The sequence below is a fragment of the Papaver somniferum genome, unplaced genomic scaffold, assembly GCF_003573695.1.
Source record: "Papaver somniferum cultivar HN1 unplaced genomic scaffold, ASM357369v1 unplaced-scaffold_84, whole genome shotgun sequence".
NCBI classification, from domain to species: domain Eukaryota; kingdom Viridiplantae; phylum Streptophyta; class Magnoliopsida; order Ranunculales; family Papaveraceae; genus Papaver; species Papaver somniferum.
Genome location: NW_020651415.1, coordinates 1,556,136 through 1,583,580, shown reverse-complemented (window position 1 = coordinate 1,583,580; position 27,445 = coordinate 1,556,136). Strand labels below are relative to the sequence as shown.

The window sequence follows — 27,445 nt, the reverse complement described above, 5'->3', positions numbered from 1 at the left end:
TTGAGGGTTACCTGGAATGCTTGGTAGCCTGGGCTATATGTATTGGGGTTGTAGGGTGTATCCAATGGACGGGGAGGGAACACACACAAGACACAAAAGTTATCCCACTGGTGTTCTTTAGGCGGTTGCTTCATACGATAGGTGGTTTTGGCATGGTTATTTTGGAGTGGCTGGATCAAACAATGATATTAATATTTTGAAGTCCTCCAATTTATTTGATGACAATCTCAATGGTATCGCACCACCTTGTCATTTTACTATCAATGGGAACCAGTACACACAGGGGTATTATTTAGTGGATGGAATTTATAAGAGTTAATATGTGTTAGTCCAAGCATACGGTGCACTTAGCGGTATTCCAATTCTCGAGTTATTTAACAAATATCAAATGGCTAAGAGGAAATATGTGGAACTGGCATTTGGGACACTTCAAGGTAAATTTAGAATCCTTTACCACGGATATAACTACTGGGAAAAGAAAGATATGAAATCGATCATGAGAACCTGCTTGATATTGCATAATATCGTTGTAGAGGATGAAGGTTGTGACCCTGAGTGGAAATATGTGCCAGACCACCTCATGCACCTATAGTTGGAACAATGAGGCAGACGAGCGAGGCATTACAAAACCCAGTTCTTCAGGAGATACTTCGTACAGATCTTGCAGCTCATATGTGAGAACGACATGGTCAAGGTCTAAGGATGGTGACATGCCTGGAGATGCAATAGAAAACGAGTTGGATTCGGGAGAAGACACCAACGAGGTTGATGTTCATCAAGACCATTACGACTCAGGACAAGTATTTTTGGCATCTGATTTAGAATGATTTTATTATGTAATTTTTTATTTATTCATGTAAGCGGTGACAAGGTTACTAAAAAAAACTTTTATTTAATCAAGAAAAAACATTACATTTGAAGGTAGAAAGAAAAACATTACATTCGCAGGTAGTAAGAAAAAACATTGCATTTGTTAAATAAGACAACATAAAAAAAACACAACATTCACATAACCTATAAAATAAGAAAATTATATTCTTTAAATTACTTGATAGATTATATGATATGTTATGGATTGATTATCAAATTCGTTCCAAATAAATCGTTAACGCTTGAGTGACGGAAATTTCCCCTTCCTCGCTAATTGAACTTAATTCTGGCACCAATTACGTCATTATTTGATTCGCGTAGACAAATTCTATAAATCCTGCAATTACTCTTGAGTACAGCTAGGCGACACCTAAGAGCATTCAAAGATCTTGTGTTCACACCCGCTCTTGAATGAAACTCGACCGATATATTGTTCCAAAAAGTTTCTACTGACATGTCCAAAAAACCTGGTCGATCGACTACGGTGCAAAAGCTTTTGACAAGTTGAATATTTTCTTGTTCACTGAAATTAACCATTATTTTTTCAACAAATTAACTGAAATTTAAAAACCAAGAAATTTGATAAATTACAATGTAAAATTTGGGTGTTGAAATTTCTGTTTGTTAGTTTGATCATGTGTGTGGAGAATGGAAGTTAACCATTAGGCACATATATATATACTGGATCTGAAATTTTAACTTTAGAGGAAAACGGTTAATAATTAACTGGTTTTTTAAATAAACCATTAGATTTCGATGACCGTTGAGGATCCAACGACACCCAGAAAAGAACGGGTAGTCATCAACCATTCAAACGGTTGACTATTACCCGTTTTTGTTTACATCCGTTAGATCTACAACAACTACAATCATGTTGTGGCCCAAATTAAGAACGGTTAATAATCTGTCGTTCTACTACAACGGTTCATTTTTGAAAATGGCTTATGTATATGTGACCTATGGTAACTAAATTTCACACCAACCAAATCTACCAATCTATTACTACAATCACCTGAAAATCACTTCGAAATCTTATACATCTTTACAATTAATTTTGTTTTGTTTCATTTATTTTAATTGTTGAAAAATATAATGGTTAATTTTACACGAGCAGAAGATATGGAAATAGCAAAAGCATATGTAATGTTTGCATCTGATTCAGTAGTTGGGAGGTATCAAATCTGGAAAACCCTCCCGAGACTACACTCAGCCGTTAGGGACACCGTAGGTTTAAAGGGTTGCTGCATCGACTAAGTGCAGCCGTGATGCCTGCGGCAGTGAATTAGGTTTTATGTTCAGTAATTTTAATTTAATGTACTTCTTAGTTTTAATGTGTCCGAATAAAAATAACTTGTTTACACATCTTTGTTAGTTATATTTACATATGGGTTGGGATCCCTTAACAAACGGTTTTGACAAAACATTTTAACAAAAATACATAACCGTTTGATCTCACATATCTAATGGCTTGGGACGTGTACTTTGTTCTCTCTATTTTGTGTTTGGCTCGTACAAATAAGTAAGACCACTGAGAAAATTTCCTTTCTTATTAAGAAAAAAAAAAAAGGAATTGTCTAAAATTACTTGCTTATATCCATTAGTTTGAAGATTCATTTTCTTCACATACCGTTTTAACTTATAAAGGCTCGAAACTATTCATTTTTCATTAATGTTTTAAATAATTCAGAATCGGTAAGATCGATAAATCATTCAAAAAAGAAAAGCCTTGTGCCATTAATATCTTAGGAAGAATCTAGTACCGTTACCGGAAACTAGATCGTAATGTTAATTTAGTTTTCGATAAATATTTATTTGACTGACTAGAGGTATAGTTATTCTTGATTGATTAACCTAGTTTATTCAAAAGTATTTCTCTTATGATATAAGGCCATGTAAGTTTGTTTGCGTGTTGACTATTACAGATATAATTATTCAAGATCTGTAGATAAAATTATTGATCATCAAACAATCTTAAGATCTGTTGAGGTAGAACGGTTAATGATTAACCGTTTTATACTTTTTAAAAACGGCTAATGGCTAGCCGTTCCCGCTGAGATTCCCGCACACTAGGAAAGCGTTGCGGAAAGAGCACATATGGCCACGGTTTTTTTGGTTGGGAAGGGGTTGGGCATGCCCATAAGACCCAGTGTAAAGGATTCAATTTAAACAAACAGTAAAGACTCCCATAAAAACCTAATCCACTTATAGAAAATGGGACCATCTTACCAGGTGATGGTACCTCAAGACTCCCAACAATCTTAAGGTCATCTCCTTTGTATGAAACAAGACTAGTACCAGTTTTATCAAGAGTGCACTGCAGCATGAGTTTAAGGCTCATTTGCAGTAACCTGGTCCATTTTGGACCACTTCTATATGGAGCAGTGCACCTTTCAAGAAAATGACTTCACTTCTGGTCTTTTCAGAGCTTCTGGCATGGTGTTTAATGGAGTGGATCTGAAAAAAGGCTTGAAATCATCAACTCAGACCTGTTAACCAAGCCTGTACCTTAACAAGAACATTTCTCAATGTGGCATCATTAAATCAAGTTGTAACAGTACACCGACATTTAGAATACAGGACGACTGAGAATGTATATTCTGCAAATTGTAACTGCAACAAGATAAGTACTGCGCGATATAGCTTCTATAATTCAATGCAATACTCACACAGAAAATAGACAGCCAGTGAACCTCAACATATGATACATATCCTTCTTGTTTAGAATAAAGAAAGTTAGAAAACCTGAAAGAGTAAGTTAAAATATAATTCTGTAGCTCTTTTTTATTTTGAACTATTATGAAACTTAAGCTAGTTTACTGTCATGCGTATACTTCAACGCTTCATAGTGATGCCCAGGAAGACTTTTGTTGCAATAATCTGCAACAAAAACAAGGTTAATGATAAAGTGTTACTATAGACACTTGAGTAAAATTAAGAGAAATTTTTTGATCTAGATTTGAAATCAATTGACCAGTTAGGAGAATGAGAGCTAGCTGCAGAGGAGCCAAAGGAAGCAACTGGCATAGACATTGAAAGCTGAGTCGTGGTGGAGAATGGACTTGAGTCAGTTGTTCTCATTTTGATTTAACCAATAGTTCTCTGGGTATTTTAGGCCAGTCCTCGTAGGAAGATTCAACTTGAAGAGATTAACTATCGTGTTTCATGCCTCGTGGTATCTTGTGAAGCTGATTCAGAATCAAAGGACCAGTACTGTTGTCGAGCAGGTAGTCTGTTGGTGGTGCTGGTTGAATGCGTACCTTAGATCTTGCAGTGTGAGCACCTGCAGGCACTCACTTGGCAATTCTACAGCTAATGTATCATCCTGCAGAGTACATTTTCCCAACCAGGTCATTAATCAGGATTTGTGTTTTTTGCAGAAAACGCCATACTCGATGGAGAAGAAACAAAATTGTGTAATACAAAACTGGAGGAATAGTATGACTTTGAGAACTAGAGAACAATCAATTAGAGAACTTGAAAAAGATTAAGCAAACAACTTAAATTGCAAAAGACTAATACCCTTTAACGCCCTGTATGACAAATCGGAGATGAAACATTATCATTCTAATAACTAGAGAAGAATCATTCTAGGATGAAAAAAGGCCGTCCAACTGACGAGAACAGAGCAAAAAACAATAAAGAGGTACTTGAAGCGTGTTTGGATATTAGAAGATGATGCTTCTTCAGAAGCGGACGTCAATCTCAGAAGTCAGTAGTGAAAATATTTGACTTCAACTAAGAAGTTGATCCCTTTATCTGATACTCCACACATGTCATATGTTATAGAGATATACATAATAAAAAATAATAATCTTGATTTTCATTAAAATAATAATAATAATAATAATAATTCAACATCTCTACTTAAGACTTGTTATAGAGATATCCTTTGTTTGCTTTTCAATTTTAGCCCTTGGTGGCGTCATTTTTTTTATTATTGAAAAAATAATAATAATAATTCGACATCTCTACTTAGACTTGGAAATAAAACTGACACTAGAATTTATTTTATTAAGCTTGTTTGGAAACAAAAAAATAGAGCTTAAAAAATCTGGTCTTTTTTAGACACTCTAGCTCCTATCTCCATAGGCGGGGTATTATTCCAAACTGCATCAAAGACCCTACTACGTGCACTAGTATTTATTCAACCTACCTTGATTTTTTTTTTGAACCACCTACCTTGATAATTAATGACAGAAAAAATAGCATTTTTCTTGTGCACAAGTTTGTTGTTATTTTCTACACACTTCTAATATAAAAAGTGAAGGAATTTCCATGTCCAACCCTATGACTGAGGTGAATCACATTTCCAGCTGTTAGGTTTAATCCCCTGATTAGACTTTCAGCTTCTAAAATATAACCATTACCACCTGGGACAGGTTTCAAAGCGACATGATAGCCATTACCACCGTTATGGAGGAAACAAAAGTTGATTCTTTCAAATCCTGGGGGTACATGGATGCCTTCTCCATGAAGGTCAGCAATCATAAGACCTCCTTGTACAAGATTTAACAGAATCTCTCCACTAGCAACGTCAGCCGCTGTGAGCCTGATACCGTCATCCATAAAGGCCGCCATCAGTGATCTTAATAACTCTTTTTCCGAGTGTGATTTGGAATAATTAATTATATAAGTGATGTTCTTAATTTATACTACTAAATGTTATTAATACTAAAATTGATTTTGTGTTTTGTGTGGAAATATTCTGATTATTTTACTTATTATAAAAACATAAAATCATTTTATTACAAGTAAGATCCAAAATTAAGTGTCTTTATAGAATTAAATTATCCTCTTGCTTAAATTAAAATATAGAAATATCCAAGAAAATATATATTACCTGACTAAAATTCACTGCATATATTAAGATTTATTGCAACATATAGAACTGACCAGTATATCATTGAAGATTTTAATATATCTTCAATTTTCAAAAAAGGAAAAAAAAAAAAATCAACAAGGAAATTTCCTACTAACAGATAGTAGAAGATACTTGGTTATATATAGGGGTACAATAACTGCAGAGTAAGTTGTAAAAAGACTGCATCTAAGAACAAGCATTATGGTGAACTAACGCTTTGTTAGATTTAGTGTTTTTGGCCGAGCCTTGAGGCAACAATTATGTTCCCTAAACCCATGAACCTAATATGCCAAATTTCCAACATGACAAAGAATTTGGCAAGTGACCTAAAATATATCTGGCAGCCCATTGCCATGTGACCCAAAAACATGACCATTTGTTTTGAAGTAAATGCTGCAAGACTGTTGGTGTTAATTGTCATGAGTCACACTGGAATACCACACATGTTTGTTTGCCAAAACAAAAGAATTGTTTGGAAAGATTAGCAAGTCATGTTGATGTGCTACTGTACGCTTAGAAAACAATCATATAATACTATAACATTCTTCAGGTCAAATGCTAGTTTTTCTATGTTTGTTCTATTCCCTCAAGGACCGAATTAACTAGCAAAACAAATGACATGGTAGTTTACTGCCACATACCTGATTTAAGGGTTCATGTTTGAAAGTGGAGAGCGAAATAAATCTGAACTTAATTGAGCCCCAGAGAAGGTTTGACATTTCCAAAACCCTTTTGCTCCTAAACTTGCGCGTTCGAGTAAAAAATTGAACTACAGAAATTTCATTTCCAAAGATTGACTGTAGAATTCAACATAACAGTTATGATATGCGACTAAAAACTTTAACATCTGAAGCTTTTGTAGATGCAAAATCTGAACAGTATCTGAGAAATCATCCTAGAAAAATTGAGCAATAAATCCATGGAACTTGAATGTGTACCGAAAATATAAGGACATATACTATGGATACTCTTAAGATTTTATTCATTAACCATATAATGGGTTTGTTAACATTTATATTTTTGCCAATACCAATTATAATAAGTATGCCCTGTGCATTACAAAATGCTGCTACATGGTATATTATATAATTAAACATGGGGAAAATTTACAAAAGACTGTATTTCCCATTTGAACTAAGAACTGCCAAAGAGATCAAGGAGGCCAGGCACCCTTACTAAAAAACCTGACCTGAAATATTTCATTTGCCATGATTTGTAGTCAAATTTAGCACAAACCAGTTAACAGGTCTGCGACTGAAATCATTGAACCTTAGAAGCATTTGTATGGACAGATACAATGCAGTCGAAAGAAAGGCATGAACCCTGTTAAATTTCAAACAAGGTATAGCTGCAAAAGTAATAGTAGCAACTAGCAAACTCATTACAAACAAAAACAAAACAAAAAAAACTTGTCATTTTGGGAAAGATACTAGCAGCATTTGTCAGTATGAAGCCAATTACTGCAGAAAAAGTGATTCATATGGAGTGAATGCCTCGAGACTCTTGCTGTTAATGTTATGAGTCCAACTAGAGTACATACATGTTTGTTTCGCAAAACAAAAGAATTTTTAGAGATTTTATACAGTACTTGGTTTTGTGTTGCTGTTTGTGTACGTTCGTAAAACAATCTTATAATACTATGACATTCCTTGGGTCAAGCGCTAGATGTTTTCATGTTTGTTTTACTCCTGTGATGATCAATTTAACTTGCAAAATAATCGGCATTCAAGTTTATAGCCACATACCTGATTTTAGGGCTCATGTCCGAAAGTGGAGAGTGCAACAAATTTGAGCTTAACTGAGTCCCAGAAAAGGTCTGACATTTCCAAAACCCTTCTGATGTCAAACTTGCGCTGTTGCGCATTCCAACTGCCCATTCCGAAGATGAGCTGTAGAATTCAACATAACCCAGTTACATCGTCTGCACCTGAAACAATTCTATGAATTAAAAGCATGCCCCGTGCATTACCAAATGCTGCAACATGGTATACCACATAACTAAAGAACGTGGGGCAAATTTACAAAAGACTGTATTTTCCCATTTGAATTAAGAGCTGCCGAAGAGATAAGGGAGGCCAAGCATTTTACTGTACTGAATGGTCAACCAACCCACACACCAGAAGTGTACAAAAAGACAACAAGCTCGTTTCAAATATACCCTGTACACAGAAAGATTGAGATTTCAAGCCAAACTTGACTTCGATCTCCGGAGCACTCTAACCAGAATGAGTACATCTAGTGAAGTACCCATTCCAGTGACAATTCTAGATACTGCTGATTCTCGAATTACAAACTCAGTGGTCCCCTTGCTGGTGGTGCACCAGAAACCTATGATCTTCATTAAGCTGTTGCAGCAGGGGTAACCAATGATTGGTCAATACAAGATAAAGAATCTATTCCAATGACCATTAAAATTAAATGAAAGTTTTCCCTTTAGCATCAAGTGCCTTTGCAATGTTAAGAAAGATACCGACCAAAAGGGTTGTAGTTCAGTCACAGCGAAGAATATTCTCGAATTATGTCAATCTTGGAGGGGTCTTTAGCTTGACAGTTGAAGAGATTGTCAGGAAAGATATCCACAATCGGGAATGCCGGGTGTACTTACAGTTGTATGTTTCGTTTACCTGAAATAAATGCATAACAGTCTGAGGACGAAACGGTCATCTAAGAAATCACCAGTTGCAGGACTTGATATTGTATGAGATCTAAGACGAACAACATCCGCTCAACAACTTTCATCACCTACCCTGAACTTGTCCTTGGTCACCCATGTCGTACCAAAACAAGGCCTACAATCAAGAGATAGGGCCTCCTTTGGCGCTTCCACCATCGCACTTCGTATTTGACCTGAAGAATATTGCCTGTACTCAATCTGTAAAAACATATGCGTGAATTCTTAATTATTATGAAACCCGGAGGAATTAGGCCACAAAAAATAGTATAAAACAGAACAACTAGAGTGGGTTAGATCACCTTGAAGATAGTAGCCCAATAATAAACGTAACGGCAATGAAATATTGTTTTGTCAAGAGGGTCAAACACATACTTGGCTTTATAATTCAGCAGTCCTAATTCACACACCTTGGCTGACCTAAGATGCACACCTACAGACAAAGAAATATAGCACGCCATTAATCAGCGCATGCAATAAGTTACACCAACCTTCAAAATTCTTTGTAAATGACATACGAATATAAACCATGAAGATCAAGCAACAAGCCTGAAACCAAGTTGCCCCTAAATACACAATAAATGAATTCACTCCGCTTGGGCAGTATAACTAACAACTTTCAACTATCAAAACATTCACAGTAAACAAAGTCAACAAATTTAGTCCAAACTTAAAATAAGCTGCAGATTCTCTTTCAACCCATATGAAACTAACCAACGATCTTGCTACGGGTGCTTTGTGCTCATGTTAGTTCTAGCAAGTCGCTAGCAATCTAACGTGGCGCCACGTGGATGCCATGATCCAACAGTGATAGCCCTTATGATCCATTCCATGTTGGAGTGCTAGCCACAGGCAAGCATCAACGCCAAGTTTTTTACTTTTTCTTATAAAATAACCAGACTCCTCCAACAAATAAACACACATAATCTCCCCAGTCCCCACTATCAACACAAACGAACAAACGCCGCAAAATTCAGCCAAGTCTCAGTGACCAATATCAGCAAATTCAATCCAAATTAAATGGCAAACTCTCTTTCAGCCAATAGGAAACTAAGCAACTAGCACTCCGACGTGGCGCCCAGGCGGATGTCATTCCACCAGTGATAGGCCGAGAGACTCATTCCACGTTGGAGTGTTAGCAACAGGCAAGCATCAAAGCCTAGTTTTCTAGCTTTTTCTATAAAACAACCAGAATCCCTCAACAACCCTAGCATGTACTCTTCCCACTATCAGCACAACGAAACGCCCCAAAATACAAACAAATCTCAACAACCAGAGATGAACATCCACATTCCACACTAACCACGGCAGCAAATTCACTCAAAACTCAGTTACCTAATAAAACAGGACATAACACAACAAGGCCATGGGTATTCTTCTAATCTCAATTTTGGACTTCTACTATTATGTGCAGTGAGAATACCAATCCAAGCATCAAAAGTGTTTGAAACAACGACTGAACCATAAGTTATTTCTAAATCCCCAAAATCCAAACAAAATCTTCAATAATCTAAAACAAAATGATAAATCACAACAGGGGTTTTCTCCTAAACTCATTTTTACTACACCCCTTTCAAAAATCTCACCATAACAACAAATCAACATAAAATTTCAATCGGATATAAACAGAGGAAACAAAAGCAGAAACCCTAAAACAATAAACGAATATATATACATACCTGAAGACACAATCTTGCATTGAGCTGAGAGTGAAGAAGTAGCTGTTGTTGTTGGAATTGAGAAATTATGAATCAAAATAGACACAAAACCAGCAGTGAAGAGGAAGAAGAAAGCAAGTAGAGAGAATAAGAAAGTGAAGAAGATGCAACTTATTACTAATACTACTATGTGATAACACGGACTCTTCTTCTTCTCTGATTGACTAGTGGTGGTGGTGGTGGTGGTTATTTGAGAAATCTCCTTGGAATTTGAATCCATCCACCACCACTGAGAGGAGAGAGGAGGAGACATTCTACAAAAAAGTCAAAACAGTCAATGGCTGCAAAGTATGATGATTACAACGCTTATATCCGAAGTTCGGATTCCGAACTGAGTTCAAAACATAAGGCATGTCTAGTGGACTGATGGCGGGCTTGAATAGCAGTTGTTTTTGTACTTCTATAAGTGGAAAAGTCTAAAGTTAATTTCAGTAGCGGATTTTAAAACGATTTTTAAAAATTGAAAACTTAACTTTCTATTAAGTGAAATAGTTTTATTTTTGATTTTTATTTCTAACTTCTCCTTCTGGTATCCGAACACGCCATGAACAAACAAGCAAATTTTCTCATTTCAACCCTATAGTTAACATGTCAAGTGGGGATAAAAAAACGTTCAAATTTGAACATTTACCCAACCCATCTCCAATTGACTCAATCAGCTAGATTAAACTGAGACTTGGCTCGTGTTGGGATTTGGGACGATGAAGGTGTCAAAGTTGAGATTATTGACCTTTTTATACAGGGATCGGTCTACCAAGGGGTTAACCCAGAATATAGTATTTTATAGGAAAATCCCAGTTAACCAATGATTATACAATTTGTTCCAAAAAAGATGTCGCGGACTTCGACCGCACTGACAATGATATTATATCCCTATCCTAAAAAGGTTTTGGGTTCGTCCTTGTGTTTGTGCTAGTTTATCCAATGGCTCTTAGATTCATTTATAAATTTAAGCTTTTTCAATTTCAAAATCACATCTTATGCATCTGTTACACCCATAGTTCCTGGATAATGGCTCAACCACATGTTAACCATTTGAAGTTTACCGAAGATGAAAACTTATATCTTTAGAGGAAGTTTGTGGTATAGTATCAAGACAAGAACGCCGGATGACGACAAAATGGTTTAGCGCATACGTTGACGGGGATTTGTGAAAACTTCTACACTGCCACCGGTAACCCAAATAATCCTAACTAGTTGGGTTATTATTTCCTATAAGAAAACAAGTTGAATAATCTATAGCTTTAATTGGGGTTGGCAAATGATATCGTCTTAGGAGCGAAACCAATAATAAAGTTGTATTGCGAGCTCAAGAGGAATAGCAAAAAAGGAGATGAACAAATTTTGATTATGAAGCTCATCACGAAATTTTTAAGGAGTTTCGATTAACATGTATGTGATGTTACAAAGTTCACATACTACTCGCACAAGATATTGATGAAGTAGTTACAAATTTAAAGTTATTTTCCTTTAAACTAGATTAGTTCTAGCCAATTGTAACGGTTTACATAAATAAATTTAATCCCAATTTCAATTGCAAATACTAAATTGCGCTTTATTCGTTAGCATAAGCATAATTATAACTACTCAACCCCACTCCATCTCATGTCGTACGTGACTTATACATCATATTTTCAAACCCTTGATATGATCCTACAGTTTAAGATTCTTCACCTTGATTTCCAAACCATTGATTAAATCCCTGAGCTTGAGATCATCGTTTAGGATCATATGCTTTTTTATAGTCTTCATAACCTTGAGAATTTTGTTGAAGACTTGACGGTATGGATCTAATTCTTACATTACACAATATCGTTCTCTTTGCATAATGTTGGGTTTTAAGTATGCCATTATATCCTGAGATGGTGGAGTTTTAGTATGGATTGAAAAAGTAGGACCGAAGTTCACATTTTTTTCCCATATTTCGTATCACATGTTTGTAGAGATGCCTAGTTTTCAAATCTCTTAACTCAATTTTATTCAAGTTTTCATGACTGGATGATGTTTCTGAATAAAAATTAGAACGGTCGAGATTTTGTGAGACAACTAGAAGTATTGACGATCTCCAGTAAGAGTAAAAGAGTCTACCTCCCATGTCAATTCTAGCAAATCAGAACCAAGTAATGAAGAAGAAGGTCTTCTAGAAAGAGCAGATGAAGAAGAAGATCTTGTTGAAGGATAAATGGTAAAAGATGGAATCACCAGTGGTGGATGTGTTGGACAAGGAATTTTTCGGAAATACAGTACCTAATAGAGAAAAATATATCAACTAGTGTAAAACATCTCGACCAATTATGGGATGTATAACCGATTTGAATTATTTGTCGTATTTTAACTTCGGACAAGGGGTGAATAATGTCTCATATGTCTACAGTTTTATGTATTTCATTCAAGGACAATGGCTCGAGATCGATGCTTTTTTCCTTTTCAATTACACCAACTAACTATTTAACACATCGATCCACAAAGTAATAAACAACGAGGTTCCTGGAGATGGAGTTCAAACTCTTTAATCCCTTAGGCAACCTCACAACGTATCTCCTAAAACTTTTCATATGACATCTAAATAAAAATAAATTTATTCTTAATAATGTGTTGGAATGTCAACACATATATATTATTTGCCTTTCCAGTGTTTTGACTTTTATCCCATTACTTTCATCATAAAGTAAGGATGAAGCTCATCCCCTGCCTTCCTAGCCAAGCTCGGGGGTTTATATGGTTTTATACCTTACTTTCCCAGCATACATCTCTTTCCTTTTTTCTTATCTTTACTCTGATTCAAAATTAATTGAAATTCAAAAAGCTTCCCCCAAAATAAGATTCTGGTTAATCATGATTTACTAGAAGTTTTAAGAAGCTTGATTTCAGTCTAGATTTTCAAAACTATTTTTCTGGAATGTAGTCTTTAGACTTTTACAGTTAGAAGTTTGAATTTTGTAACACGAAAATTACTAACCATTGCCACAATTATAAATGTTGGCACCACCACATTATTGTTGACCTTGAAAAAGTACGCCCAACCTGAAATGGCAGCAAGTGTTGTAAGCTAAGATTAGACAGAGACTTCACATACAAAGTAAAACAAATATTAACACGGAAATAATTTTTCATTCCATATCATTGTCAGCTCCCATGGAATCGTTAGTCATCGATAAAACATTTCCTAATATCGCTGGCATAAAGAACCTTGTCCTAATCTTGGTGAATCTTATATCTTGTGTTAGGACTCATAAAATCTACGTTGTAGTGATATTCAGCTGGTGGTACCATCAACTGGAAAATAAATGCTCCAACTTGTTTTTTACAAATTGGATTACGACACTTCACCATCATCACATACTCTGATGCATCTTCACCTTCATAATTACCATTCCAAACAACATGGTTATATGAATTAGAGGTTGCAATAACAATTTTAAACTCCTTACCATTTGAGGGTTTTACTCTAACATAACCTCCATAAGCTATTGCTAAAGGATAACAAGCTTTACAATATGACTCAAAATCCGCCTTGTTTTTCCACTGACTAGTATTTTATGAAAACTTTGACATGGAAGTCTTTCCTTTTCCTTTATTATCACACCATTCATTGATCAAATTTAGGTGATTCGCAGAATAAAAACCACATCTTCCATTCATCATTTCCATTACTTTTCCTGCCGCCATTTTTGTTTGAGAAACTTGGGAAAAAAACACAGTCAGAATGCTCGTGAGTTAAAATTATGAATTTGGTTTCCTAGGAGCTTAGAAGTTCAAAACTCAATCTATTTAACTCTTTTGTTCCCTTCAATCGATTTTGACAAGTGAGGAAATGAATATGAGAATTTGAGATCTAGGTTTGATTAACTATGGTATATCTTTAAAGGTTTTTAAAGTTTCTCATGAAGAAAACTTATTGCTTTATTTTAAACAAAACGTTTGGTGTCTACACCAAGTTATTGTAAGATTGTAAGGTCAAGAAGAACAACATTTCTCGTTCAAGAAGTTAGGGTTTCTCAAATTTCTAATCAAACAAAAGAAAAAAAAATTGAAGATTTGGTCCATACTAGGATATAACTTGTTTGTTTTAGAAAGAAAATTTAAAAATAAAAACGTTATGTCATCTATATTCAAAAGCATATTGGTTATTGGTTTTGATTATTGAAAATAATCAAATCCTTAATCTTGACCCGATTGACATTCAAGGTTATTTCTCAGTGTTTGACAAAAGTGACTTTTATTTCACCAATATAAGGGGAAAAATGGTGTATAGGCATGGTTATGAATATTATACTCTTTATGTTTATGCGGATTTAAAGTTGTTCAACGATATCAAACTTCATGATATGATAGAATTAACGAAATGCTTATGTGTTATCAGCGTTCAATGGTTTTCAGAAGACAAGTGCATCATTATCTAACTGATTTCTTTGACATTTTCGAAGAGAGATGTAATACGTAAATTAAGAAATCTCATCGCATTTGCTATTGATTATCTATTTTTTATTCTGATATTCGATGGGCATGTTAAACCAAAAAGAAATTTGGTTGATCAACAACAAGAAAAAATCGATGAAAATTTATATAGCACGCTATACCTTTCTTTTTCTTCTTTAAGCAACATACATATAGTAGTATATATGTGTAATTAAATATAAATATTACATTCAAAAGTATTATTAAAATATAAATGATAAAATTTGATAAAGTATTTTTATTATCTTATAATAGAATTTAATTATAAAAATACTATGCATGTTTTAAAAATACATGTAAAACAAGAATGTGAAATAGTTGCATGTATTATTGGTGTGTACCCACATTATTGTTGTTCTTGATTTTCCTTGTAGCTTGTCTTCCTAATATAACCATTTGTATCTAGTTTAGAGATGAATGAGTGTCCTTACGTTTTTTAAATTTCCTAAATTTCAGTATATTGGAAACAAAATTCTGTTTTTAGTCGGTCCAAAATGATACCTATGCATATATTTTATTATGCATTTTTTTTGTGAGTTTTCGAGTTTTTAAGTTTCTACGAATTATAAGCTAACTATAGAGCTTTTTCGCAATTATTTTTTTGATATGGAGCCTGTTTTCGTACTTTGAGTATGAATCCCTCTATATAGCCCACAACACATCATCGCGAATGAGATCCCCAGGCTCAATCAAACTCTCCTTTCTCGCGAGGATGAGGATATGATTATTACACATTTTATCCGCGTTCCCCAGCACTATAATTTCATCGTCGTGGACTCGCATGAGGTGTTCTTTGTACTCTTCTTTATATGCAAATCGCACAAGGTCACGGAACTTCTTTTTATCATAATACTCACCATCGGCATTCCGAGCCATCATCAACTACTGAGAAAATTGTCTCAGCAAAAAAAAAAAATCGAGATGGGAATGAAGAAGAAGAGTATTGATGTGCGTTATTGGTGTTCCCTTCATCGGAACTATATACTACTACTACATTCCTAAACTTGATCTCTACTCGAGCTTCCAAATTCAGGAACATCGGGTTGGTTTCCAAATTCTCGCTTTCGATTTCCCCAACCTTGCATTCGTTTTTCAGGGGGGATTCCCAACCAAAGAGTAGATTACAAACATAATAATGCCATTTTTTTTTACTTCGCATACAATACGAAAACATTGAACTCGAATATAAGGGCGATACTCACTCTTCATCTGGATTTAAGAATCTAAAAGAAAACCCAGTCTGACTTGAAATCAAATGAAATGGAAAATCGATATGTGCAATTGAATAACTTCTCCTTCATATTTTTAAAGTCGTTTTCATCTCCAATCATCAGCATATAGTTGTGCTGGATCCTATTTTAGATGAAACAATGGTTAGAGAGATGATAATTTAATGTCTTAGATAAATACAACTATACAATCTAAAGGCCTTTGGAGAAATATTTCAAGGCATATATCCACTTTTAAATAAGTTTTTTGGATTTTCATCATCTTTTTACTGTTGGACGATTGTTCGGTAGAAAAAAAAATTAAAACAAGTTTCTCCAACTGTGCTTTGATGGATCTTGTTTAACTATTCTGTCACAAGCTACAGTATAAGATTAAGGGTTATTATATAAGACTTATCGTAGAAGTAATTTAATGTTTTCTTTTGATATATTTTCAAGTTATTAGTTCTCTTGTTTTCTTAAAACCTATTTCTTTCGTCTAATTTCATCCTTTACAATGTTGTTTTAAATATTTTTGCAATTCCTTGTTTGATTCAGCAGTGTAGTGACTGGTAGTTGTATCTAGTGGATGGTTATCTTCAATTACCGAGAGATGACACACTCACACTTCTAATTTCTCATTATTTAATACTTTGGGAACCTTGTTTTCTTTATAAAACCTAAGGGGTAACAGATTTTAAGATAATATTTTAGGGATGTGTTCCTCTTACAAAGCTCTACGTTTTTATCAAAAATGTTTCGAAATATATAACGCCAACATCCACTATTTTGAAAGTCAACCATTGAGAATCAACAAATTTTCAGAAGATGAAATTAAGATTGGTAGATTAAGAGGTTTGGTATTTCAGAATGTACTTATTTGTATTAGAAACATAGTGTTTTGTAAGAGCAGCATATCCCCAAAATATTATCTTTAAATCTATTATCATTTAGGTTTTATTTGAGGGAAAAAATGCCCAAAGTGTTAGATAGTATGAAAGCAGAAGTGTGAGTCGATCCTCCATCTAAATTAATTTTAAAACATGGATTCATTTGAAAAAATATTACCGAAGCTCATCCTCTGCCCTCTTTTTTTACTTTGATTCAAAATTCATTTAAACTAAAAATAATTCCCCAAATAAGACCTTGGTTCATCATGATAGTGGTATCGTTCTCTTTGTATAATATATTTGTTCGTAAGTATGCCACTATATCCTGGGATGGTAGAGTTTCAGTATGGATTGAAAAAGAAGGACTAAATCTCACACTTTCTCCCATTTACTGTGTCACCTGTTTGTAGAGATGCTTAGTTTACAAATCTTTTAACTTCATTTGATTCAATTGTTCAACCAATTATTCATGACTGGATGATGTTTTCTAAATAAGAATTAGAATGGTCGAGACTTTGTGACACAACTAGAAGTATCGATGATTTCCAGTAAGAGTAAACTAGTTAACTCGCACGTAAATTCTAGCAAATCAGAACCAAGTAATGAAGAATAAGGTCTTATAGAAGGAGTCGATGAAGAAGAAGCTCTTGTTGAAGGATAAATGGTGAAAAATGGAATCACCGATAGTGGATGTATTTGACAAATATTTTTTTCGGCAATGCGCCTAATGGGTCAAAATATAACTTGTGTAAAACATCTCGACCAATTATGGGCTTTATAAATGATTTGAGTCATTTGTCGTATTTAACTTCGCACAAAGGGTGAATATTGTCTCATATCTTTTTCAGCCTTTCTGCTAATTGCATAATTTACTGTTCTTTTGTTATCAATTTCATGCTTTTATTTACTATGTTTCTTCCATATTACCTTGTATTAATCTTGTTTTATTTTGTTTGTCTTATTTAGGTAGAATCATCCAAAAGGAATGAAAAGAGTGTTGAAACGGACATAAACGTGAGCGTGGACTAAGGACCAAGAGAATCTCGACCAAATTCTGGAGTATTCAACTTTAAATTGTAGAGAATGAAGAGACTAAAAGAATGCAAAAATAATGAGGTCATCCCGAGTTCGTATGCAAAAGTTATGGCAAAACATCTTGGGTTCATGTAGGGACCAAACCCTACCTACATCGGGGAATAGGGTAGTTACGATACCTACCTCCAAGAAGTGACGAAATTACTTTCCAAAATTGGAATTCTTAGTCCCGAAGTATTCCCAAAACATAATATTCTTAGGAACATTTAAGGAGACTTCCAAAATACTTTCAAGAGAGTTCCAGATAGAGATTTTATCAAGATCCGAAGTGGACAAAAGAAGACAATGAGAGAAGCTAGGGTTTTGGGTTTCTTCCATTACCGAATCTATTTCTCTTTGATTTTGTCATATGTACATTATGGGTTTCACTAAATCCACGAGTAACTAAATTCATATTTGATTGAGGATGAATTCTAAGTTCTAAACATGATTTGATTTAATATATGAATCTATTTTGATTTCTTTACAAGATTATCGATTATCTTTATTATTAATATTGTTTATGATTGATTGATCAATGGTTTATGATGCATACAGAATTGATTAGTGGATTGATCTATTGCTAGTAAAAAGTTGTGAGATAAGTAATAGTCGAACAACCTATACACAAGTTGAAATCGTGAGACCTTTGCAGAGGGATTCCGTGGAGCAATCGCGAATAAAGAAAACACTAGTAAGTGGACCTTCATCTAAGAGTTTAACTGCTAGGATTGACCCAAATTCATTGAACTTAAAGCATTTGACTAGGTTACATCTACGGTGATCTACTTCTAGGTGGTTTAGACAAATAGAATCTGATAGGCGAGAACTTCCATATCCAGTGATAAAAATAAATTTTGGGGATAACACTGATTTAGTGTTATTCAATGGTTGGTGATAATCTGTGATTTAGTACGAATACATAATTATATTAATTTGATGAATGTTTAGCAACGAAAAAGGATCCCTCAATCATACTTTGCATCCATGATCACATCTTAATTTATTTGCTTTGTTATTTGCTTTGATTTTATTTGCAACCTACGAACAAACCCCCCTATTTGTGACCTTTGACAACTAAAGATCACTGCTCTTCGTGGGAACAATCCTTGCTTCCATTATATTACCATTTTAATTGTGTGGAAATAAGTGAGTTAATTTGTTGCACTCACGACACGCATCACTTTCTCTGCAGTCTTGTGTATCCGATCCAAGGATGGTGGCTAGAGATCGATGTTTTCTTTTTCTTTTTAATTGCACCAACTAACTGTTTAACACATCTTTCCCCGAAGTAATAAACACCGAAGTTCCTAACACTGGAGTTCAAACTCTTTGATCCTTTGGGCAACCTCACGACTCATCTCCTCAAACTTCTCGTGTGAAATCTACATAACAATATGTTTTTTTCCTAATAATGTGTTGGAATCTCAACACATCTATACTATTTACTTTTGTATTTTTTTTTTATCTCATCACTTCTATTATACCTTTCCACAATTCAGAAATATTTTTTGGAGTAGTTTAAATGAGCTGGTACATCAACACCAAATCATTACACCAGCAAAGCTGAAAGTAAACGTCGTATAGTTAGTTACTTTCAAAAAAAAAAACTTAGCTAATACAAAGCCAAATAAAATATATATTGTCATATATATTTACCTCAACAATTCCCCATAGACCCTCGATGCTTGACGAACCTAATGATGCGAAGTCGAGAAAAATATACAACCAGGCTAAGATACCGGATCTCCAATCGTAAGTGGTAGGAACTTCAATATCTCGCAAGACCTCTAGCCATCCTACTTGAGCATTAGTGTTTGAGGTAAAAAAAACATAACCATGTAATCGTAAAATAAACACCTTGGGAAGTTTTGTATCAGGTTCATGCTTATATGTATCTAAATTAGGGTCATTATTATGTAATTAGTTGTATACAAATGTCTTTAATCCAGAATTAGGAATTCCACTACCTCTTAGTTTTTTTGCTTCGCCTCTCTTTTTATGGAAAAGTACCTTGGAGGTTCATATTTATATTTGTCTTCTGCTAACCTATCTTCTTGGTCAAATAAAACATCATCTTCCAAACTGCTAAGTATACCAAGTAGGAAATACAAATCTAATGTTGTTATTCATGTAAAACTTTAACATTGTTAATTTCATTTACATCTTCGTATTGATTGCATGTAAACTACAAATTAAATTTGACATACCATTTCAAAGTCTTAAAAGTAAAACTTGTATACCACCAATGTTCGACCAATACAAACAATTTTTTTTCTAATGATTTTTCACCTCATGTATCAACAGTAATTTTAGCACCATGAAATAGCTTTTGATAATGCTTTTAACTTCGTACCAACCACCTCTTTTGAGCAGTGATATTTCACTCAGTTTGTAGATAGATAACCTTAAACTTTGGCCAATTATAGACCTGAAAGTGGATTGGGATTGTTCTCTTCATCCTAACTTGATTGTGTCGTCAATATTGGTTGCTGGGTTTATTCGTAAGTGGTTTTTTATTTCCTTTTCGTCTAATATCTTAAGATTTTAACTTTTATATTGAGAAATTTAAGGAAATTGAATAATAATTAGAATTTTAGTTGAGAAAAATTGTAGAGAAAATTATATTTGGTGCGAGTTGATTGTTTTAAGGACACTGTTATTTAAAGGATGGAAAAACTAGCTGTTTTCTTGTAATTGAAAAATAGTCGTTATTGCTAGAACTTGAGTAGATCATAAGAACTTGCAATCAACTCAAACATATACAAGAAATTCTTTTTCCACCGTGAAAAATTGAGTTTGTCTATCCACATGGACCAACAAATACGTTTTTTTTTTCCAAGTTACAGATATGAGTATATGCCTTGCTCAATTCCAAATTAGTGAGCTGGACATGTACTTAGTTCCAATTTTTCAATTTCTCTACATCCCAAAATGCGGATGAATGTTGACATCCCAAAATGCGGATCAATAGATGTTGACGACACAATTTATAAAGGGATACTATTATTAACAGAGGTGACACCATTACACGTAGGACAACCAAATGTTAGCAGATCATGACCATTGGATCACTTAGATGGTACCATTGGAATCTAGACCACTTAGATGTATCACCCCATTAATAGTAGTGCCCCCTTTCTTGTAGTTATAGATGAACTTGCATGAGGAATCAGCCAAGTGGTGTTAAAACAAAGGGGGATGGCTGACATGATTCCAAAGGAAGGTTGGCGAGGACTTGACTTTAAGGCATGGTCTGCTCTGTACAAGGCAAAACACCTCTAAGGAATCAATTATAAACAAATAAATGACACCCATAAAAATCTTATCCAACAGTTATTACTACACTGAATATGGGACCATTTTACCAGGTGATGCGACCTCACAAGATTCCTACAACCTTAGGGTCATCCCCTTTGTAGGAAACAAGTGTGTACCAGTTTAGCAAGAGTGCAGCATGAGTTTAAGGCTCATTTGCAGTTACCTGGTCCATTTTGGACCACTCCTGCTGCATGGAACATCTTTCAAGATAATGACATCATTTCTGGCCTTGCAGAGCTCTTCTGGGTTGATGTTTAATGGAGCCAGTTGAAATTTTCTGGGAACATCATAAAATCAAGCTGTGGTACTTTGAAATTTAGAATACAGGACACATGAGAATGTATACTCTGAAAATTGTAGCTGCAACAGCATAAGTATTGTCATGATATATAACTCTTACAATTCAATGTCATGGAAAGTAGAACCAGTGAACCTCAACATATCCTTCTGGTTTAGAATAAAGAAAGGCCGAAGACCTGAAAGTGCGAGTTAAACATTCACAACAGAATACTGTTGTTCTTTTTTATTCGAACCATGAAACTTGAGTTTGGTCTCTGTTGTATGTATACTTCAACGCTGTGAAGTAACTCAGAGGCAGACTTTTGTTTCCGTAATCTGCAAAAAATAGAAGTTCAAGACAAAGTGTTACTATAGATACACTTACGTAAAAGAAAGAAATTTTTTTTTTGGTCAAGATTTAAAACCAACTGACCAGTTAGGGGAATGAGAGCTGGCCGCAGAGGAGCCAAAGGAAGCAACTGGCATAGACATTGAAAGCTGAGTCGTGGTGGAGAATGGACTGTGGTCAGAGTTGTCATTTTGATCTAACCAATAGTCTCTGGTTTTATTAGGCCACTCCTCGTAGGAGGATTGAACTTGAAGAGATTGATTATCATGTTTCATGGTATCTCGTGAGGCTGATTCAGAATCAAAGGACCAGTACTGTTGTCGAGCAGGTTGTTTCGGCTGATTGTTGGTACTGGTCGCATACCTTAGATCTTGCAGTGTGAGTGCCTGCGGGTAGTCACTTAGAGACAGCGAGCCATTTCTCAGCTTTGACGGAGAGACTAATGTGGCTTGAGGTAAAATTGAACCATATGTGTTGTCTAGAGATGACTGCATTCCAAAACCCTTCGCACTTCGAGAAGTGTTTAAGAAGAAACCATTCTCACTCGTCTGCGATTTTGTTGCATATGAATACCTAGCATTGAATATAGTAAAATTTCGGCAGTTAAATATCAAAGTAACCTAGCCAGCTTGACTTTGACAGGAAAGGTTAAGCTAAACAAAACCAAGAAAAAATTGACTATACTGATCCTAACTACAGCAAGACAAATGACGAAAACTTCAAGGATACATCATAATAGCAGAATGGATTTGTGTGCTTATAGGTGGCAAAATTCAAGTTGGCTGAGGTATTTCATTGAGCACTCATGTTAGCAGAAGCTCCATCAAGTTGAAGGTAGAAGTAGCAGCATGACATTTAAAATTCTAAGATATAAGAAAAGCAGTGATCATAAAAGGTCATCCAGACATGGTTCTAAACAGTGACCATCTCATGTATCTTCTAGTTGGTATCGCTCTAGAATTTTCCCTACATAATATACCCAGTTCTGATGAGTTCCATTTATGAATTGCTTGTCCTCCGAACTTACAAGAAGCTAATTACATGTTACTGTCCCAGTATACAAAAGATGAGATTGATAATTGCAAATACCCAATTCATAAACCATCCTCAATTTGCACTCACTAAAACAAACATAACAGTAAGCATATGTAACAACTTTCCCTGGTGCACAAAAATTAAGCATTTGCAAACAACCTTCCTAGGCAACTCAAGGTGGTGCTACTCGACATGGCACCCATGTGGAAGGCTCTAACCTGGATTAGTCCAAAGCAGATTTGGGTGGGGTGGGGTACCCACTTCAGTGAATCCACATTAGGGTGCGACCAACTAGCTAGCGCCATTACTAGTTTTCTATCTTTTCCATTAACAAATATCATCTCATAAGGAACCAAAGCACCTACTAAAGTTCCCAAGACTAGTCAGGCTGAACCTAAAATGCTAATGCTACAAAGCACTAAAATAGATGTTATCATCTTTCCGTGCATACTTTGATGTGTCTGCGGAAAAACATTCCCCACTTGCATCCGATCTCTACAAGAAGTAGATCGACTAAGTCCGGGTAATCCATCTTATGCAATCAAATTGACAGCACAAGACATGATTCTTTGTGCACCCATAGTCAACAACAATCACTCAAATACAGTCTTATTCGTGAACTAAATGTACAATGATACCAAAGAAGTATAAGCGGAAATGACAAAGTACTGTTGTACTAATAGAAATGCTGAAAGTACCTTTGGTCATTATTATTACCCATCGAAAGCAAAGGGAAGAAACTTCCACCATTGTTTGCAGTTGTCATCCCGCTCCCACCGCCAGTACTGAGTGATGTCAAAGCTGAAATCCTTGACAATGAAGGCGTAGTAGGCATTGAAGAGAGACTAGTATGGATTTCCACAGGCTTTCTTGAACCGGCGTTGTTGTTCTTGCGTTTCCGCATGTGCCGTTCGCAGTATTTAGACTCAGGGAATGCATCTTTTGCACACCTCCATTTCTTACCATCTGTTCTCCTACATCTCCCTGGTTCTGGATCCATCTTTTTCCCATAATATGATGATGCATAATATCCTTCCACTACATCAACAACAACAAAAAATCATTAAACTAAAAACCCAAAATTTCCATCTAAAATCTCAAATTAAACAAAGGGTTTCTTCAAAATCACAATAAACAACACCCCTTTCTCCCAAAATCTCAAGATTAATCACTGAAACAGAGAAAAACCCCTAAAAAAAACAGAGGTAAAACCCTAGAAAAAACAGATGAAATTAAACAATAAACTCTCACTAAAATCCAAAATCAAACAAAGGGTTTCATCAAAATCACAACACCAACTAAGGGTTCTCATCAAAACCACAAAACAATCAATAAATCCACTCAAAATAAACAAAAATGAGTACTTACTGGGAGTAGTAGCAGTTGCAGAAGTGAGAAAGAAATTAGAAGGCGAAGAAGAAGAAGTTGAATCAAAATAGAAGCTACTATTATGAATAGGAAGAAGTAGTTCAGGTGGAACTTGATGTCCAGACAATAAATACTTAAAGATAAGAGCTTGGTGTTGAAGTTCTTTCCATTGTGATACTGTAAATATTGCTGCAACTGGATCTCTTCCTCTACCTCCAATCCCTCCTCTACTCATTTCAAACATGATTCTTTCTGGATAAAATCTGTCTTCTTCTTGTTCTTGAACCCTGATTCAAAAACTTCTCTTTCTCTCTGCAGAGCTGAAGAGAGTGCAATGCAGCTCAGCGGAAGCTGGTAATGGAGGTGAAGGTATGTGTTGTATCAGAGGAGTACGGGAGTACTGTACTTGAGGGTCGTTATGAGCCGTTTAGATTGTGGAAATGTGGGACCTTTTTCTGATGATGATGATGATATTTTAATGCAAGAGGGAGATATTTTTATTTGAGTTTAATGAATATTATAATCCAGAGGTGTTTGGGGAATTGGGAGTTTGGATTATGGAGTGTGTCATCTACTCATCTGTAGATGCACTTCGTGCTGCGTATAGCTTTCCAAACCGATGGTCTTGGGTTCGATCGTTTGTGATGGCCGGACTCAGAGCCACCATAATGGTGCGAATATAACCAAACAGTAAAAATCAAAAAAACTAAAAAAAATTGGTTTACTCCTGGATGCCACGTTACGGTACAGGACTAAAATTTAGTCGAGTGGACGTAATACTTCCGCCTGGTTCAAGCGTAGTTTAAATATTGGCCTTTCATGGGGCTCACTTTATACCCTTGTCCCACCTTATACTTGTTTTTGATTCAATCGTAAATGTAATCATATGAATGTTATACTACACCCCATTATAAACAAATATTATACCTATGTTCGGTATCAAACGTACTTTTAATTTCAGCTCGATCAAAAATTATTTTGGTCCGGATTTTAGATCAAATATACTTCGATTTTTCGTTTTAGTCCACTTTTTTCTCTTTACTCCGTTCCACTGCGTTTAGTTTGTGGACCAGAATTTTAGTTTTGGTCGTCTATTTTGGACGCTCTCAGAGAACCATAACATTATCCATTAGGTTTCACATTCCACATTTTTTTTTAAGTTTGGAATAGGTTGGATTCCACCGTAAGATTTGTTCTAATGAATTTAAATTTGGTACCATCTATACTTTTTCTAAGTCATGTTCCGTGGTTTTGTGAAATGGTACGTGGAATCCAAATAGACACTAGCGTGCTAAAAGACGAAGACGAAGAACACCATTCCAAATAGCACTAAAAACACTATTCAGAATTGCTTTTTTCGTCTTTGAACACAAGTAAAGCCAGAAAAGACACTTTTAATTTAACCATGCAAATATTTTAGTCAAATACCATGGACCAAGTCAAACACTATTCTTATTAGCGTTTCTATGATTCCACCATGAGGCTTGAGCTTCGAGGTTACAATGAGTTTAGGATCGAAAATAAGAGAATACAAAGTAAAATAACATACTGTAAAAGTACAATACCGATAAATCTGACAAGAAAAAGAGAAGGATTATCGGAGTAAGACAAATACAAGTATGAATAAAATCCGATTAAGTCGGAGGAAGAATGGTTTTCCTCGGAATCAAATTCCAACCATTTAGTTTGTTGATGTGCTCCCAAAATAGGACTGATTCGCTCAAATCTCATATAACTAGTGGTGAAGCTTCCGCCGTCAAATAAATCACCGATGAAGATTTCTTCGTCGGATAAGTTGATGATGAAAATATCGACGCCCATGACAACAAAAATAAATATTTCGTCGTTGGAAAGCATCACTATTGATCCTAAAACCCAACCCAATAACAAAGAATCACCACCAAAGGAAAGATAAACCTCAAAAAAGTAAATAATTAAAGGGATTTTTAACAAACTGCCACACTTGCAAATCCCGATTCAAGAAAATGCCACCGTTTTTTTCAGAGTTTATTAAATGCCACAACCGTTAGATATTCCGTCAAGGCCCACTAACTCGGTCTATAATCATTGAAAAAGTCAATACAACGTGTCAACATTACCTAACTATCCTTGAATTTGTGTTGGTCCAAACTCGACAATGACTCACACTATTAGGTCGATTTGAATCAGAGATGAAATCTCTGTCGAAATCTCTTTCTCTTTCCTTTCTTCTCTTCCTTCTCCTTCTTCTTTTTCTCCGGCGTTCCAGAGATGAAATCTCTGTTGAGAAAATCTTGCAGAAAATTAGTGAAACCAATCAACCGAGTGTGGTGCTGATGAGTTCATAGTTGGGTTTGGTTAGAATCCACGATTGAGTTGAAGCGAAGTGTTTCTGTGAAGGTTAGAGTTTGATGTTGAGTTTATTTGGAATTGATAAGCTAAACGGGATGTTAACAGATGAAGATCAAAGGGTTATTGCTAAATTGAAGTTGTAGTATTGTCTTGAAGAAGAATTGAGATGTTAATGAAATTGTGAAGAAATTAGGGTTCCTGAAATGAATTTCGAGATTCAATTAAGGGTGAATAAGAAGGAATTAAAGGATGGGTTGAATAGATTGGAAGATTTTGATGGATGAATTGAGTTTGATTGAGAGAATAGAATATTTGGGAATTGAATTAGGGTTGGTTAAGAACTGATGTTGATGGATGTAATCTGAAGATGGGTTTTTGCCCAATTTGGTTTTGATCAAATAGTGGTCATGAATTACAGGAGTCGGTGGCTGAGATTGGGTCTAATGGCAGTTGTTCTTGGGTCATTGTAAGAGTGGTGAGAATCAAGAAGATGCTTGTAAGAAATTGCTTATATGTAAAAAACATATATAGTTCCACTGATACTGGTAGAGGGGAGCTGCATTGCAGTCAGTTGTGGCTAGTGATACTGGAATTGTTGTTCGAGACAAACTAGCATAAGAACTTCTCTAAGCAAATTTAGTTGAAAAAACAAATCAAAATGTCGGTAGTAATGGAATCAAGTAGATCTAGTAGATATGTTTCTGATGTTGATTCAAGTTCAAACAAAGTGGGTTCTTGGGTTCTAAAAACGAAACGGATGTATGCTTGCTCAACCACCAGCATTCTTCTATCCTACTGATGCCTTGCAGTTTGCTAAAATCTAAGTGTATGATTAATTGAATAGAAATGATCCCATCTTTGGAGCCGTGTTAGATTGAAGACATGATAGAGTGAATAAATCAGTTTTATGTGAATTTGATATGCCACCAGCAGAACGCATGTAGGTGTTTCCTGAATTGCTTGAACCACCTGCTTCACTCGAAAATCAACAATCGAGTTCTCGTTGCGGCTG

At 35.2% G+C, this 27,445-nt stretch overlaps 2 protein-coding genes across 10 annotated transcripts; both read right to left on the bottom strand.

Moving 5' to 3' along the window:
• Positions 1 to 3,388: 3,388 nt before the first annotated feature.
• LOC113345823 lies at positions 3,389 to 10,372 on the bottom strand. Of its 9 annotated transcripts, none has more exons than XR_003358309.1 (6): positions 10,082 to 10,372; positions 8,705 to 8,835; positions 8,478 to 8,603; positions 6,373 to 8,355; positions 3,842 to 4,192; positions 3,389 to 3,747 (listed from the first exon to the last, which is right to left on the bottom strand). XR_003358309.1 is itself a non-coding variant. In XM_026589492.1 (5 exons), the coding sequence occupies exons 1-4, from the start codon at positions 10,338 to 10,340 to the stop codon at positions 8,248 to 8,250; spliced, it is 624 nt and encodes a 207-aa protein (XP_026445277.1). In that variant the 5' UTR covers positions 10,341 to 10,372; the 3' UTR covers positions 3,389 to 4,192; positions 6,373 to 8,247. The 9 variants fall into 9 exon arrangements, 3 of the variants coding, with proteins under 3 accessions (XP_026445277.1, XP_026445278.1, XP_026445279.1); XR_003358307.1 differs by having other exon boundaries at positions 3,389 to 4,192; positions 6,373 to 6,528; positions 7,477 to 8,355; XR_003358310.1 differs by having other exon boundaries at positions 3,389 to 4,192; positions 6,373 to 6,500; positions 7,477 to 8,355.
• A 10,936-nt stretch (positions 10,373 to 21,308) lies between these two features.
• LOC113345863 (growth-regulating factor 5-like) lies at positions 21,309 to 24,449 on the bottom strand. Its single transcript, XM_026589521.1, has 4 exons — positions 24,103 to 24,449; positions 23,433 to 23,772; positions 21,784 to 22,272; positions 21,309 to 21,686 (listed from the first exon to the last, which is right to left on the bottom strand). Coding segments are annotated over exons 1-4 (1,074 nt in total). The 5' UTR covers positions 24,347 to 24,449; the 3' UTR covers positions 21,309 to 21,685.
• Between the last annotated feature and the right edge of the window lie 2,996 nt (positions 24,450 to 27,445).

What these genes read in the sequence shown, in the direction of transcription:
- LOC113345863 (XM_026589521.1), bottom strand. Translation starts at nt 24,346, where the DNA reads ATGTTTGAAATGAGTAGAGGAGGGATTGGAGGTAGAGGAAGAGATCCA. An exon ending in TGCAACTGCTACTACTCCCA is followed by an intron (nt 23,773 to 24,102) that starts GTAAGTACTCAT and finishes TTGTTGATGTAG; the next exon opens with TGGAAGGATATTATGCATCA. An exon ending in GGTAATAATAATGACCAAAG is followed by an intron (nt 22,273 to 23,432) that starts GTACTTTCAGCA and finishes ATTCAATGCTAG; the next exon opens with GTATTCATATGCAACAAAAT.
- LOC113345823 (XM_026589492.1), bottom strand. Translation starts at nt 10,340, where the DNA reads ATGGATTCAAATTCCAAGGAGATTTCTCAAATAACCACCACCACCACC. An exon ending in ATGCAAGATTGTGTCTTCAG is followed by an intron (nt 8,836 to 10,081) that starts GTATGTATATAT and finishes CTTTGTCTGTAG; the next exon opens with GTGTGCATCTTAGGTCAGCC. An exon ending in TGACCAAGGACAAGTTCAGG is followed by an intron (nt 8,356 to 8,477) that starts GTAGGTGATGAA and finishes CATTTATTTCAG; the next exon opens with GTAAACGAAACATACAACTG.